Source organism: Natrix helvetica (genome assembly GCF_964273705.1).
Source record: "Natrix helvetica genome assembly, chromosome: 12".
NCBI classification, from domain to species: Eukaryota; Metazoa; Chordata; class Lepidosauria; order Squamata; family Natricidae; genus Natrix; species Natrix helvetica.
In genome coordinates this window covers 14,438,427-14,453,559 of record NC_138556.1, presented here as the reverse complement: position 1 = coordinate 14,453,559, position 15,133 = coordinate 14,438,427, and the positions used below count along the sequence as shown (strand labels likewise).

Sequence of the window (15,133 nt, the reverse complement as noted above, 5' to 3'; positions counted from 1 at the left end):
TGCTGTTTAGAGCGATGGTTTTCAATCTTGGCAATGTGAAGATATGTGGACTTCAACTCCCAGAATTCCCCAGCTGGTATGCTGGGGAAGAATCCAAATGCAGCATAATCCAATTGCTGGCATGTTGGTTGGGAAATTGTGGTAATTGAAGTCCACCAGAGGTGGTATGCAGCAGGTTCTGACCAGTTCTGGAAAACTGGTAGTGGAAAATTTGAGTAGTTTGGAGAACCAGTAAATACCACCTCTGACTGGTCCCACCCCCATCTATTCTCTGCCTCCCGAGTCCCAGTTGATTGGGAGGGAATGGAGATTTTGCAGTATCCTTCTCCTGCCACGCCCACCAAGCCATGCCACACCCATCAAGCCACGCCCACAGAACCAGTAGTAAATAAAATTGAATCTCACCACTGAAATCCACACATCTTGAAGCTGCCATGGTTGAAAAATAACACTGGTTGGGAGAGTTGACTGTTGATCACCCTACCATGGAATTGACCTCCAACATTCCTGTAGGGTGCCAAGTTGGGGAAGTCTGTTGCAAATTACTATCCAGTCTTCACTATATTTAGTGGAAACAAGCCAGGTTTATAATGATCCAAGTTGGCTGGCTTTGGGAACTGGGTTCAGATGTAATTAGCATTTCGGCAATTAGCAGTCCTTGCATTATCCAGCCATCTCTGTGGTGATATAACCCAAACCGCTTTTTATTCTCAGAGCTATGGCTGGGTGGTGCTATAAACCACCGGTGCAGAAAATGCTCAATGCTCAGCTGTAGTTTTCCAAACACTCTCAACTTCCAAACTTTTCTCTGGAGATGAGAAGGCTTGCACGGTTCAGTGGAAGTTAGTCCCGTAATGATCGACTGTTTTTATTTACTCAGTTGAAATGGAGCCAGTGGGTACAAATAAGAGCTTTAGATTCTGTAGAGTTGTCTTCTCTCGCTAAATCTGAGAGTCCCCACTTTGAGATGCTAGACGCAGAAACATCTATAGCAGCGGTCACCAACTGGTGGTCCGTGAGAAAATGTTGGTGGTCTGCAGAAAAAATCATTTGCGTTTTTGATATTGCACCAAATACTATTTGTCTTTTTTTTTAATAAATTCAAATTAGTGGTCTGCGGGATTTAAAATTATGAATTTAGTGGTCCCTGAGCTCCAAAAGTTTGGTGACCCCTGATCTATAAGACATCCTGATCTGTGACTGAGCACTTTAGGAACTCTTGATTACAGATAAATCATTTGTTTAGTGACTGTTTTGAAAAACAGTCACAAAAACAATACCGTAAAATGTGACTTATGACTGTTTTTCACACTTACAACCAGAGGTGGTATTCAGCAGGTTCTGACCAGTTCTGGAGAATCGGTAGCGGAAATTTTAAGTAGTTTGGAGAACCGGTAAATACCACTTCTGATTGGCCCCACCTAGAGGTGGGTTCCTACCAGTTCAGACCAGTTCTGCTGCCCACGCACCGTTTCAGCGCCCATGCACCCAAACTGATTGGCACCAACTTGATTTTTGTTTATGTGCATGCACAGAACAATCTCCATTGCAGACATGTATATATATATATATTTGCACTGAACTGGCAGTAATACCAGTAACAACTCATCCCTGGCCATGCCCCCATCTATTCTCTGCCTCCCAAGTTCCAGCTGATTGGGAGGGAATGGAGATTTTACAGTATCTTTCCCCTGGAGTGGGGAGGAAATGGGGATTATACAGTATCCTTTCCCTGGAGTGGGGAGGGAATGGGGATTTTGCAGTATCCTTCCCCTGGAGTGGGGAGGGAATGGGGATTTTGCAGTATCCTTCCCCTGGAGTGGGGAGGGAATGGGGATTATACAGTATCCTTCCCCTGGAGTGGGGAGGGAATGGGGATTTTGCAGTATTCCTCCCCTGGAGTGGGGAGGGAATGGGGATTTTGCAGTATTCCTCCCCTGGAGTGAGGAGGGAATGGAGATTTTACAGTATCCTTCCCCTGGAGTGAAGAGGGAATGGGGATTTTACAGTATCCTTCCCCTGGAGTGGGGAAGGAATGGAGATTTTACAGTATCCTTCCCCTGGAGTGGGGAGGGAATGGAGATTTTATAGTGTACAGTACCCCTGTCACGCCCACCAAGCCACGTCCACAGACCCGGTAATAAAAAAAAATGAATCCTACTACTGCTTACAATTGTGGCAGCATCCCCCGTGGTCACTTGATCAAAATTCCGAGTCTTGGCAACTGACATGTACTTATGACGGTTGCAGTATCCTGGGGTGATGTGATCCCCTTTTTTTGATCTTCTGATCAGCAAAGCCAATGCAGGAGCCAGTTAACAACTGAGTCGCTAACTCAATAACTGCAGTGATTCAACTGTGACAAGAAAGGTGTCAAATGGAGCAACGGTCTTGCTTACCAACAGAAATTTTGGGCTCAATGTTGGTTGTACGTCAAGGACTACCTGCAATGGGAGTACTTAATCCATTATGGTACATTAGCAAATTTCCCCTGGAGTAATTTATTTTACTCTTCCCTCCCTCCCCCGCCCTGCCTTTTTAAAATGTTAATTGTAGATTTAAACGTCTTCAAAATTATACATTGCATTAATACCCATCAGAGCTAGAACTCAAAAAATAATAATTTATTTTGAAATGACAGCAGCCACAATTTCTATCTACAGTTATCTGGAAACTCCTGTATATTCAGTAGGAATAAATCTCTTAATCAAACCTGCACAGGATCGTTCTATTAGTCTTGTATAATGCCGAAAACATAGTAAATCAACAGAATGCGCATTTTTCTCCATGAGAGCAATATTTTATCTTGTTTTTTAGCATGCCTGACGCTCAGCATATTTCTCGTCAGCCCCAATGTCTTGGTGCATTGACATGAAAGATCCACCAGCTGCAATATTTATGTCCAAGCTTTTTTGCTCCAAACTTTCAACGTAGTATAATCCAAAGTAGGAAGCCTACATTTTTTTCCCCAATGTGGCCCAAGAATAAAGCCATTCTCATCCTCCAACCAATCAACTCAGCAAACGAATTAAGCCGTAGTAATGAAGACCATGGAGCTTTAGCCCAATTCCTCGGGGGTCTTTTTACAGTCCATTAGCTGGACTGAAGAAATACCTCCTAACTACCTGAACATTTCCATGGTTTGCCCGAGGAGATACAAAGAATGGCAAATCCTATGCTTTGAGTTTCCTGTGTGCCAATTAGACAATGGCAGACACTTAATCCCCAAATAGATGACTTGCATCCCCCAAAATGCCTGGTACGGTCCCTTTCATTTCCCATCAAAATTGCTTTTGGGTACCAGATTTGCAGGGAAAGTCCTTTTACTGAACCAAGCAAAACAGTGGCAGTAGATTAGATAAACCAATAATTGGATTCTCGGTTCCTGATTCCATTAGTCCCATGAGCTAAATATAGGCTATTCGTCACCTGACAGCAGATGACCAAAGTTCATCTAAGGACTTTTTCCAACCATTTCCAGAAATGATGGAAAGTGAATCTAGGCATGTAACTTTCTCCATCCGCTCTGTAGTGTCCGGCCTACAAGGTACCCCAGATCAAGAATTAACTCCAGAGGAAAACTATGCCTACACGTTATTAAGACTGTAGTAACAAGAAACTTACAAGGCAGTGTGTGCTTTTACCTTCTGCTCTAGCTATATTTCAACGGTGGGATTCAAATAACTTAACAACCAGTTCTCTGCCCTAAGGACCAGTTGGGTGGGCAGGGCTCAGTGGTCATGACTGGGCGTGGCCAACTCAACGTCACTCATGTTGATGGGTGCTTTGCCTTAGCTGTTACAATGCAATCAGGGTTAACCGGAGAGGTAGTCTCTGTAAGCAGGGCAATAAAGATGAGGCGAGAAACAACACCAGAATGTCTCCTTCCTGCCTACCTTACAGGATTAGCCCTGTAAAGTGTGGGGGGGGGAGACGATGACAACAAAATGAGATTTCTTCCAACAACCGGTTCTCCAAACTGCTTAGAAAGTTAACAACAGGTTCTCCCGAATAGGTGCGAACCGGATGAATCCCACCACTGCTATATTTTCCTGAGTTTAGAGAGGGAGTGTTGTGGCAGGAAGGAGATCATATTATAAATTATCCTATTTAAAGGCTTATAAGACAGTTCTGTCTCTTTCCCTTCCTTAAATATAACAAGTAATTTAAAGTAGGAAAAAGAAGCAAAAAAAAGATGAAAATCACAAGTAAACCAAATTAACAAGCACCATAACATTGCGTAAATTAAGTACAACTCTCATTTTAAAGTTGGTGATGTTAAAACCGATTACGTTTAGAATTTTCCCTATGGGGGGAGGAAGGGAGGGAGAAGGAGAGGGAGGGAGAAAGAAGGGGAGGGAGGGAAGAAGGGAGGGAAGGAAAATGGATAAAGGGGGAAGGAAGAAGGGAAGGAAGGGAGAGAGGAAAGAAGGGAGGGAGGAAAGGAAGGAAGGAAAGTAGAATGTTCCCTATGGGGGGAGGGGGGGAGGGAGAAGGAAGGGGAGGGAGGGAAAGAAAATGGATAAAGGGGGAAGGAAGAAGGGGAGGGAGAGAGGAAACAAGGGAGGGAGGGAGGAAACAAGGGAAGGAGGAAAGGAAGGAAGGAAAATAGAATTTTCCCTATGGGGGGAGGGAGGGGTGAAGAAGGAGAGGGAGGGAGAAAGAAGGGGAGGGAGGGAGGAAAGAAGGGAGGGAGGGAAGGAAAATGGATAAAGGGGGAAGGGAGGAAAGGAGGGAGGGAGGAAGGAACCTGACAAAGAGGATACTGAAGAAACATCACCATCCTTTTTAAGACCAGTAGTGGATTTAATCAGAATAATTCAATGTTCAATAATTCAATGTTTTTTTAACTGTCCGTGAGCAAAATATTTTGACTGCTCCCCTTTCCCTTGTGCCTTTCAGAGCCCCATTTCCTTCATGCCATCGAATACGGGAACTTTGTTTATTTCTTCTTTCGAGAGATTGCTGTGGAACATAACAATTTAGGCAAGGTAAGGCTAAACGCAAACCGCGTGTTACGATAAGAGTCTCAAGAGTTGATTTCTTGAGAGCAAAAACAAGAGGCTTACAAAGGCGTGGACCGTCTTCTATTTGTTTGATTTGTTTCTACAAGGGTGGTATTTTCATACTTTGGCTTGCTGAAGAAGGCTGTGGAATGTCCCTCTTTCTTTTCCCGTTTTCTCTCTTGGTTGTGCTGCTGCGTTCTCAAACCAAGACCTCAGGTTCAGTTATATTTTATTATGGAAGAGACCGTAAATAGTTTTTACACCAGGTTGACCCTTTACCAACAGGAGTGTCAAACTCAAGGCCTGCAGACTGGATCCAGCCCTCGGGGGGCTTAGATCTGGCCAGCGAGGTAGCCCTGGAAATAGTGAAGGACCAGTCTGCTGCGCCTCTGCCAGCGAAAACGGAGCTCCACTTTCACTGGCAGAAGATTGCAGGAGGCCATTGCAGCTGAAAACAGAGCTCGGGAGCCTGTTTTTGCTGGCACTCAGACCACCAGAGGTACCCCTAACACAAGTGACCTCGAACTGGCCACACCCATCCCAGCCTCCTGAGGTCAAACACAACCCTGATGTGGCCCTCAATGAAATCGAGTTTGACACCCTTGCTTTACAACAAAGGCTTTGAAATTAAGCCAAAAGAGAAACCTTTGTGATCAGTGCAGCTTGCTCTAAACCCAAAGACAGATATACGGGATCCCAGCATTCAATTTTTGCCGATTTTTTTCCTCTCTTTAAATTGAACTTTTAATATGGCCCCTGCTCTTGCATTCATGCCGCTACTGCTTTGTTCTGTAATTTGGAAAAGTTAGACCTCCTCCAGAGAAGTCGTTTGGCTGATTGCATTTCACCGTGGATTGGGAGTCTTCAACGCAGTACGTGACACTTGCCTTCCTTGTTGTCTCGAACGTCGTCCATTTTTATGACGGCCCTCGTCTTCAGAGCTCAGGGCAGCGTGAACAAACCTTCCTTCTCTGTCTCATCACAGCCTTCTCTATTTATTTTTATATTCTTATAATCTCATCAGAGCAGACTCTGGGCGGTTAACTTCGCACGGCATAACCGCCATAATACAAATGTGGCAATCAAGACTTAAGTACAAAACCTCATAAAATAATCACAACAGTCTAACCGACCCAAATCAAAACAGATCCGGTCTGTTATTTCCCCTAAATCCCTCCCAAATAGTTCCATCTTAACTAGGTTTTTTTTCAATTACCAGCAGAATATAATGTGGAGAACAATCCTTGCTCTGAGGCCATTGTTCTTGCTATTTTGCTACATGACCTGTCCCTTTATTGCCTCTTCCTTCCCTCTTCCTCCTCCGCACGTCGCTGTTGGGGGTCTCACCTGACTTGTCTGTATACGTGGACACGTCAAAACTTTAAAAGCCCCAAACTTTGTTCAGCTAAGGAGAATCATTCTGAGTCCACCTTAACAAGGGGGCCAGAAAGCCCAAGATCCAAACACCATTATTTTCTCACTCCCCCCCCCAAAAAAAGATACATTACTACAACATGTAGTATTAATGTATTAATCAGTGCTCAATTAGGGAGATAGGAGCCAAAACAGGATGAGCGTGGACTCCTGAAATGGGCGGGGCGGAGCCAGCCACAGGTGTATTTGCCGGTTCTCCGAACTACTCAGAATTTCTACTACCGGTTCTCCAGAACCAGACAAAACCGTCTGAATACAACCTCTGGGGCTAATAGATGTATACAGTATGTGTTGTTGTGGGTGGGGGGAATGCACCTTTTATTTCCTTTTTACTGTTTTGATTGTTTTGGTATTTTTGTCCTTTTGGGGGGGGGGGGGAGTTTTCTATTTTAACTTTGTCTTGAGTGAAAACAACAAAAAACATACAGCCATTGGTTTACTTCCTTAACCACCTGTTTTCTCTGTTCAGAAACTGGGGAAACAGCTGGGGATGCCTATGCATAGAAGAACTCAAGAATATTTTGTCTAGATGCTACCAGGTGGCTAATCTACAGTCCAGCCTTGCTTCTTTTATTTTCTATTTAGTTATTTGTGTGTTTGTTTATCCATCGCAACCGTTGACTCTGGACTTTATTTCCGTGGATTTAGAATAGGACAGAGTTGCATAAGTGAAGCTTGAAAGCATCTGTGTCTCAAGGGCATATGTGTCACATACCCAAAAAAAACCTTCGTTGTGGCCCTTAGAGCCTATCCAAAAATTGTTGGCAATTTTGTAATCTTGAATAGGTCAAAAGGGGTAAATACAATGAATTGGAATTAAAAGAAATATCATGTTTACCTCGGCCCTATCAACTTGTTGGAATGCAGCTGGAATTCCACTCTAAAGCCAAGGACACTGTGATACCCTCCAGCGTAAATGCTTTAAAATCAATCTCATCTACAAAGTGATAGATAGAAAGGATGGGCGAATTACTCCTGACCCAATCCAAATCAAATCCCAAAGGTGATTTTTTTCCCCAAAGCGGAACTGGACTTCCTTGGGGTTTTTTTTTCTTTCCTTTGAAGATTAATCAGGATTAACTAATTAATAGGCTTCATTAATGCTCTTGCTAGATCTTATATTTGAGGCTGAGTTTAACCGAGTTATTGTAATGTAGGTAATGTAATGATGGGTTGATACAAAATGCTTGCATTGACTTCTGTTCATTTTTTGGCTGTATTGTTTAAATCCAATCAAACCAATTCTGATTTGACTTATACTCATTATAATTGTCTGCTGTGGTCCTCCCCTTTTTAAATTTAATTTCTGTTGTTGATTTATCATTTGTTGCCATACTCCAAATTTCATCATACCACTCATTCCTTTGAATATCCCAATTTCGTCCCCGATATTTAGCCATCACTAATCTAGTTGCCCTTATCAAATTTACAATCAATTCCTTTTTTTTTTGTTTCATTTATATCCCGTTTTTCCAACCAGCAACAATAATGGAATTCTCGGTGACTTGTCTAAATTTACATTCAAAAGTGTTCTAATTTCTCTAAACGCCATGTCCCATATTTTTTGTGCCCTGTCGCAACCCTACCACACATGTTTATATGTTCCAAACTCTTTCTTGCACCTCCAACAAATGCAATACAATACAATCGTTGGAAGGGACCTTGGAGGTCTTCTAGTCCAACCCCCTGCCTAGGCAGGAAACCCTATACTGTTCCAGACAAATGGCTATCCAACATATTCTTAAAGACTTCCAGTGTTGGGGCATTCACAACTTCTGGAGGCAACTTCTGTTCCACTGATTAATTGTTCTAACTGTCAGGAAGTTTCTCCCCAGTTCTAAGTTGCTTCTCTCCTTGATTAGTTTCCAGCCATCCATCCAAATATTTGAATATTTACCCATCTGTTTGATTTAATTTACGTGGCGTTGGGTACCACCTCTAAGACTTGCCTGTCTTAGCCAAGGCTTTTGTGATTATGGTTGTCCCTCTCCTTCAGGCTGTCTATTCCCGCGTAGCTCGCATCTGCAAAAATGACATGGGAGGCTCTCAGAGAGTGCTGGAAAAGCACTGGACGTCCTTCCTGAAAGCACGTCTCAACTGCTCAGTACCTGGGGATTCGTTTTTCTACTTCGATGTGCTGCAGTCTATCACAGACATCATTGAAATCAGTGGCATCCCTACTGTGGTTGGTGTTTTCACCACGCAACTGAACAGGTGAGAAGGGAAAAACTCTACATCATAAAGGGAAGTCCCGCCTGCGAAAGAAATCAGCAATTGACATTAGCCACATCGTACAAAGGGAATCTTTATAAAACGTTCTACAGGTGGCATCTCCCCCCCCCCCCCCCGGCAAGATTGGCTAAGATGTTTAGGAACACATCCCCAAAATGTTGGAAATGTAAACAATCACCAGGCACATACCACCACATGTGGTGGACCAGTAAAAAAAAAAAGCAAGGAGATTTGGGTTACCAATTCAGACGTGGCTAGAACAAAGGGTTGGGCAACGTACAGATTTCAAGCCAGAATTATTGCTATTAGGTATTGTAACAGAAGGCTATCGCAAAGGGTCAATCTACCTAACACTTCGTATCCTGACAACAGCGAGAAGGGCGTATGCCCAGCAATGCGAAAAGTGAAAATGTCCCTTCAAGAAGAGGAGATAACAAGGAAGATATTAACAGGCGCAGAAATGGATAGACAAACGTTAGAATTAAAAAACAAAGGAGGGACAGAATATTATGACACGTGGAATAGATTTTATCAATGGCTGGAAACACGAGGTGGGAGGAGTCGGAACACGGAAAACGTTGTGTGTGTGCGTGTGTGTATACGTACACACATCCACAAAATTGACAATTGTAGTAGTTGGTGATGGAGTGTAGATAAGTGCTGTTTTCACCGACTCTTGCATTTGTGAAACACAAGTACAACATTTTGTAAGCAAAAGCTCACCTTTTGCCTAGGACTTACACTTTAAAAAAAAAACGTGGTTGGGGCCGGAATAAAATAAATAAATGCGTTTGACTTCATTTCGTTTTGAAAACGATTACAATCACACATTTGATCATTTCCTCCTTGGGCTTACTGAAAACTTACAGTGTAGTGCAACTTTTGCAGATTTCCAGGGATCAGTGGTGGGTTTCAATTTATTTTGCTACCGGTTCGCTCGTGGATGCACGCATGCACGCTCGCACGACGCTTCTGTCTGGGCGGGCGGAGCCCAATCCAGAGCAAACCGGCAGGAACCCACCTCTGGACTGCATCCATTTATTTTTAGCTGATGTTTTTAAAGGCTGAGAGGGTATTTATTTATTAATTGTACTTGAATAATTGGAAGTTCTCAGAGTGATATCCAATCAGTTTAAATATTATTTAATCATCAGCGAGCTGCAAAACCAGAGAAATGTGTAAATAATATGTCATTGGTCTTGTACTTTGGCTTCTATGGCAGATGAAACGCAAGGATGGTCCCACTGTGTTTCATATACTTATACGTAAATAATAATAAAAAATATTTGAAATAAAAATAAGGGGAAGTCCTGCCAGTCACTGTTGGCATGAACCGCATGCCTCTTTTTCTGACAGCCCCTTTTGTGTGTCTTTGGCAGCATCCCCGGATCAGCCGTTTGCGCTTTCAACATGGAAGACATTGAGAAAGTCTTCAAAGGGAGATTTAAAGAGCAGAAAACCCCAGATTCTGTTTGGACAGCTGTACCCGAAGACAAAGTGCCGAGACCAAGGTAATACGTTTGTGTACGGGGGCTGTGCAAAGCTTCGCTGGCCTGTTTTGATTCGAAGGTGTTTTGGTTGCACAGAACTGCACCCTTGCACAGTTATCTCAAAGCCGCTTATCAAGGCATCAGCCTCACCTTTGGAGACTGAAATATGGTGCCTCCAAGGGCTTTGCGTTGAGCAGATAACTTTGCTCTGCGGCTTGAAGTTCACCCGGAATCCTACAGTGTCACAACTACCCAACACTGGAAAAGTTTGGTCCAGCAGTAGGAATTCACCTCTTTGCTTGAACTTTGACACATTAACAGTGTTGGAAGAGACCTTGTAGGTCATCTAGTCCAACCCCCCTGCTCAAGCAGGAGACCCTACACCATTTCTGACAAATGGCAGTCCAATCTCTTCTTGAAAGCCTCCAGGGATGAAGCTCCCACAACCTCTGAAGGCAACTTCTGTTTCATCGGTTGATTGTTCTCACTGTCAGAAAGTTCCTCCTTATTTCTAGGTTGAATCTCTCCTTGTTCAGTTTCCATCTATTATTCCTTGTCTGGCTCTCAGGTACTTTGGAAAACAGCTTGACCCCTTCCTCTCTGTGTCAGCTCCTCAAATATTGGAAGACTGCGATCATGTCTCCCCTGGTCCTTCTCTTCACTAGATTAGCCATGCCCATTTCCTGCAACCGTTCATCGTATGTTTTAGCCTCCAGTCCCCTCATCATCCTGGTTGCTCTTCTCTGCACTCTTTCTAGGGGGTCCCTTCCAAAGTGCTGGAGGGGGCAAAAACGAGCAAAAACAGCCTGTGTTTTGCTTGTTTTTGCCCTCCCCAGCCCCCAGGAGCACTTTGCAGGCCTCCCAAACCCTTTCCACGTCCATTTTTGCAAAGGGGTCAGGGTTTCGGTAGGCCAAAAATGCTGTATTCACTGTATAAGTATTTCAGTATAAGTATTTAAGTATTTTCACCCTCTTTTCTGGGGGGGAAAAAGGTGCGTCTTATACTCTGAAAAATATGGTAACTATATTATGATTTAACACGATTGTCTCATTCGCACAACTGGTTGGGGCAATGGCTGAATTCCCATAACGCAAATAACTAAAACGCTAATAACTAAAATTGCCAACCACTCAGCCAAATGTGAGCAAATCCAGCAGCAATCGCCTCGAAGGAATTTGAGTTCCAGCGAAAATTTCGTCCAGCGTCTTGTTCAATTCCTTTCTAAAAATGATTCTAGGGCAGCAGGTTTCCTTCAGCCCCTGAATTTATGGCTCTCCCCTTCGGCCTTTTTTTTGGGTGGGGTGTGTGTGCTATTTTTACTCTCTCTAAAAGAAACCACGTTGCTTTCCTTTCAGACCTGGTTCCTGTGCAAAACACAGCCCAGCAGAGGCTTACAAAACCTCCATTGATTTCCCAGATGAAACGCTTTCTTTCATCAAGTCCCACCCTTTGATGGATTCCGCCATCCCGTCTGTCATCGAGGAGCCGTGGTTCACAAAGACACGAGTCAGGTAAGAGGACGCCGGGCCAAGGAGCAGCCGTTCTGAAACAGGAACCCCACTCCCACCTTAATGACAGAAGGCACGGAGCCCTTCGCTGCTCATCCAAAGAGCATCACCAAGTCAGAGCAAGTCAGTTAGGTAGAAAGTCACTGGAACGTACTGACTCTCCTGCTACACCAACCTCAGGGGTTTCCTCCACAAAGCGTGTTGCAATTTCCCAACTGTCCAGGTAGAGTTGTTTGACGGTTTAGTCACTGCAACTGGACTACCGTATTTTTCGGAGTATAAGACGCATCGGAGTATAAGACACACCAAGGTTTTGAAGACGCATTTTTTTTAAAAAAAGTAGGTAGGTATTAGGAAGGAGGAGTATTACCAGTGGTGAAATTCAAATGTTTGTACTACCGGTTCTGTGGGTATGGCTTGGTGGGCATAGCTGGGGAAGAACACTGTAAAATCTCCATTCCCTCCCCACTCTGGGGCCAGCCAGAGGTAGCATTTGCCTTTTCTCCAAACTACTCATAATTTCCACTGCCAGTTCTCTGAAGTACTCAAAATTTCCATGCCGGTTCTCTAAACTACTCAAAATTTCCGCTGCTGGTTCTCCAAACTACTCAAAATTTACGCTACCAGTTCTCCAGAACCTGTCAGAACCTTCTGGATTTCACCCTGAGGATTTCACTTATGTTCGCAGCCTTGGGTTACTTATAACGTAATGAAGGCGGGATGAAAATCAAATAAGTAAATAAAAAGATTGTGTCCATTTTCAAGTGTATCATAAGTTGGTGTGAAATCTTCTAACTCAATTTGCAGCTCAGATTTAACATATCTTAATTATATGTTCCATGTGGACCTACTTGAGTTTTAAAATTGGCACTGTTAGCTTTACGGCGCCTCTCATTAAACAGGGGTCGGTGGGCGTTAATCAGAGTGGTGGATTCTCGGTTGTGTAATTCCCTCCAGGGAGAATCCATGGAGCAGAAGGATCAACAACTTCCTCCTTTTCCAATTTGGTATCACCTGCTCTCCAGTTCTAGTTGGTTTCAGTGCTGCCAACATGTTTTTTTATTATTATAATTATTCATTAAACATGAAACTCAGCCAACGGAACAGTTTAAAAATGTATCACAAATATCATTCACTGGCGCTGGTGGTTGATACGGGTTGCTACCAACATCCTAGGTATCAACCAAGTATCTTTTAAAAATGTACAATGTTCTGAGTAGTTGTTGTGACCCACCAGCGGCCAGCAGAGCTGGCAGCAGATTCGGACAGTGAGGAGGTTGGGGAGGAACCTGGGCCAGTCCTGGAGTCTGGGGAAGACTCTGATGAGGGCTCTGCGTCTGAGGCAGAGAGGGGGCCAGAGCCGTATGCCAGTTATTAGCTGCCTTCAGAGTCAGACATCAGTGAGGCAGATGAACAGATGGAGCCTGTTCCCAGTGTGGGGATGCACAGAGTTGCAAGATGAAGGGAACAGCTAAAGAACAAGGGTCGACTTGGGAGTAAGGCCAAGTAAAGGAAATAAAAGAGGAGCGAAAGGGGAGTGGAGTTTGCAGGAGACAATTACTTCGCTTCATTGGTTCGTGACTCTCTGAGACTCCTTGCCATGTTTTGCAGATATCGGTCTGGCTGCTCTCCAAGCCAGATAAGGTCTGTGACTGTAAATACTCCCTTGAAAGACTTTGTGAATGAGCAAATTCACTGTAAATTAATAAAAGGAGTTTTTGTCGGGGCCAGGAGTTTGTTTCATGCTTTCGGGAAGCCTCGGTCAGAACAGTAGCACAGGTTTTTGCAGCTCCACTGGTGTTATTGCAGGGCGCTACAATTTCTTGATGTACTTTGAAAAGTTTTTGGACATGGTACCAAGTGCCCCGATGACAATGGGTACCACTGTTACATGTCTCATCCATAATCACGTAGTTTTGATGGCCAGGTCACAGTGTTTTGTGATTTTTTTTTTCCTCTGCTGTCTCCTGGTATAGCGATATCAATCAATTGTACACTTTAGTTTTTGGCCACTGTGATATCTGACTGGTTGTGTTCCAGATGATGGTGATCTGTTGTTATGGTTGTTGCTATAATGTGTCATTATTGTTCATTGGAAGATGAATGACATTTATAAATAAGTTTAAAAACACGCACGTACAAACTGCTCACCTTCCTCTATCTCACCACGATTGTACCACAAGGGAAGGCTGATTAATGCAGGTGCCATGAAGAGAGGCATTTTATAGTTATTGAGCATGTTGTTTTTTTCTTTCTTTCCCACATACAAAATATGCTGTACCCATGACGAGGAACCTTTATTTGATTAATGTTGTGGCTGCGATGAAAAGGTAGCCCAGTCACACACCATTGGCAAAAGCTGGTGTGCTTCTCTTTCAAAGCTATGGAAAACAAGGTTTTGGAGAGCAGCCTTCCTTAAAGAAAGTGATGTCTGCAGATTTGGACAGGTTGGGGAGGAAGATGGGCCAGTCCTGGAGGCTGGGGAAGGCACTGATGAGGGCTCTGTGTCGGAGGCAGAGAGGGGGCCAGAGTCGTATGCCAGTTACCAGCTGCCTTCAGAGTCAGACATCAGTGAGGCAGACGAACAGCTGGAGCCTGTTCCCAGTATGCGCATGCGCAGGGAGCACTGCTCTCGATAGGATCTACTCCCCATCATCCTCACAAAGCTCTCTGTGAAAATCCCATCGTCCTTGCAAAGCCACGCAGGATGTCAGGATGCAGAGAACAGTGATGATGAGAGGTATCTTGATCTCAACAGGTATCGGTTGACCGCAATAGCCGTGGATCATTCAGCTGGCCCACATCAAAACTACACTGTCATCTTTGTGGGCTCCGAAGCCGGAATGGTGCTTAAGATCCTGGCGAAGACCAAAGCTTTTTCTCTGAACGACAGCATCTTGCTGGAAGAGATTGATGCTTTCAATCATGCAAAGTAGGTCTTCTTTTATGAGAATGGCTGCGAACGTTTTGACGGGGTCCATCTTGTTCGAGTGCCTTTTGCTGTTAGCCACTTGATTGAAAAGAGCTTCCTTCCTTCCTCCCTTCCTCCCACTTCAATGACATTTCACTCCCTCTGTCATCTCATCCTGTCTTAGTGAAGCCCCGTCTTTAAAGAAATGTGGGTTTGCATAATTTAAAAACATAGTTGGGCCATGCTTGCGTTGAGGTGAGCACGTTTTCTTTTCATGTACGTATGCATGGGCATGCGCCAGTATATGGCCGATGCTCCAGAACTGTGCAAGTTTATCAACATCCACTTGTTATCCTCTGGGTAAAAATAATCAGAGGAAAAAAGTAATGTGCAAAAGCCGATGAAGTCATGAATAACGATTAAAATGATAATTGGTAATAAAATTCTGGAGGCTTCACCAGATCTTCTCTTTTCATAACATAACAACAATTGGCCTTGTCTAGAAGTCTGGGGAGATGCGTTGGCTCAGTGGCTAAGATGCTGAGCTTTTC

At 43.9% G+C, this 15,133-nt stretch overlaps 1 protein-coding gene across 11 annotated transcripts in view; it reads left to right on the top strand.

Moving 5' to 3' along the window:
* The window catches only part of SEMA6D (semaphorin 6D), a 79,826-nt gene that overhangs the window by 45,978 nt on the left and 18,715 nt on the right, over positions 1–15,133 (top strand). For all 11 annotated transcript variants that reach the window (XM_081965295.1, XM_081965296.1, XM_081965292.1 and 8 more), the window contains exons 10-14: positions 4,903–4,991; positions 8,437–8,654; positions 10,052–10,183; positions 11,519–11,674; positions 14,430–14,603. In XM_081965295.1, coding sequence (XP_081821421.1) covers positions 4,903–4,991; positions 8,437–8,654; positions 10,052–10,183; positions 11,519–11,674; positions 14,430–14,603 — 769 coding nt within the window. The remainder of the gene's footprint in view (positions 1–4,902; positions 4,992–8,436; positions 8,655–10,051; positions 10,184–11,518; positions 11,675–14,429; positions 14,604–15,133) is intronic.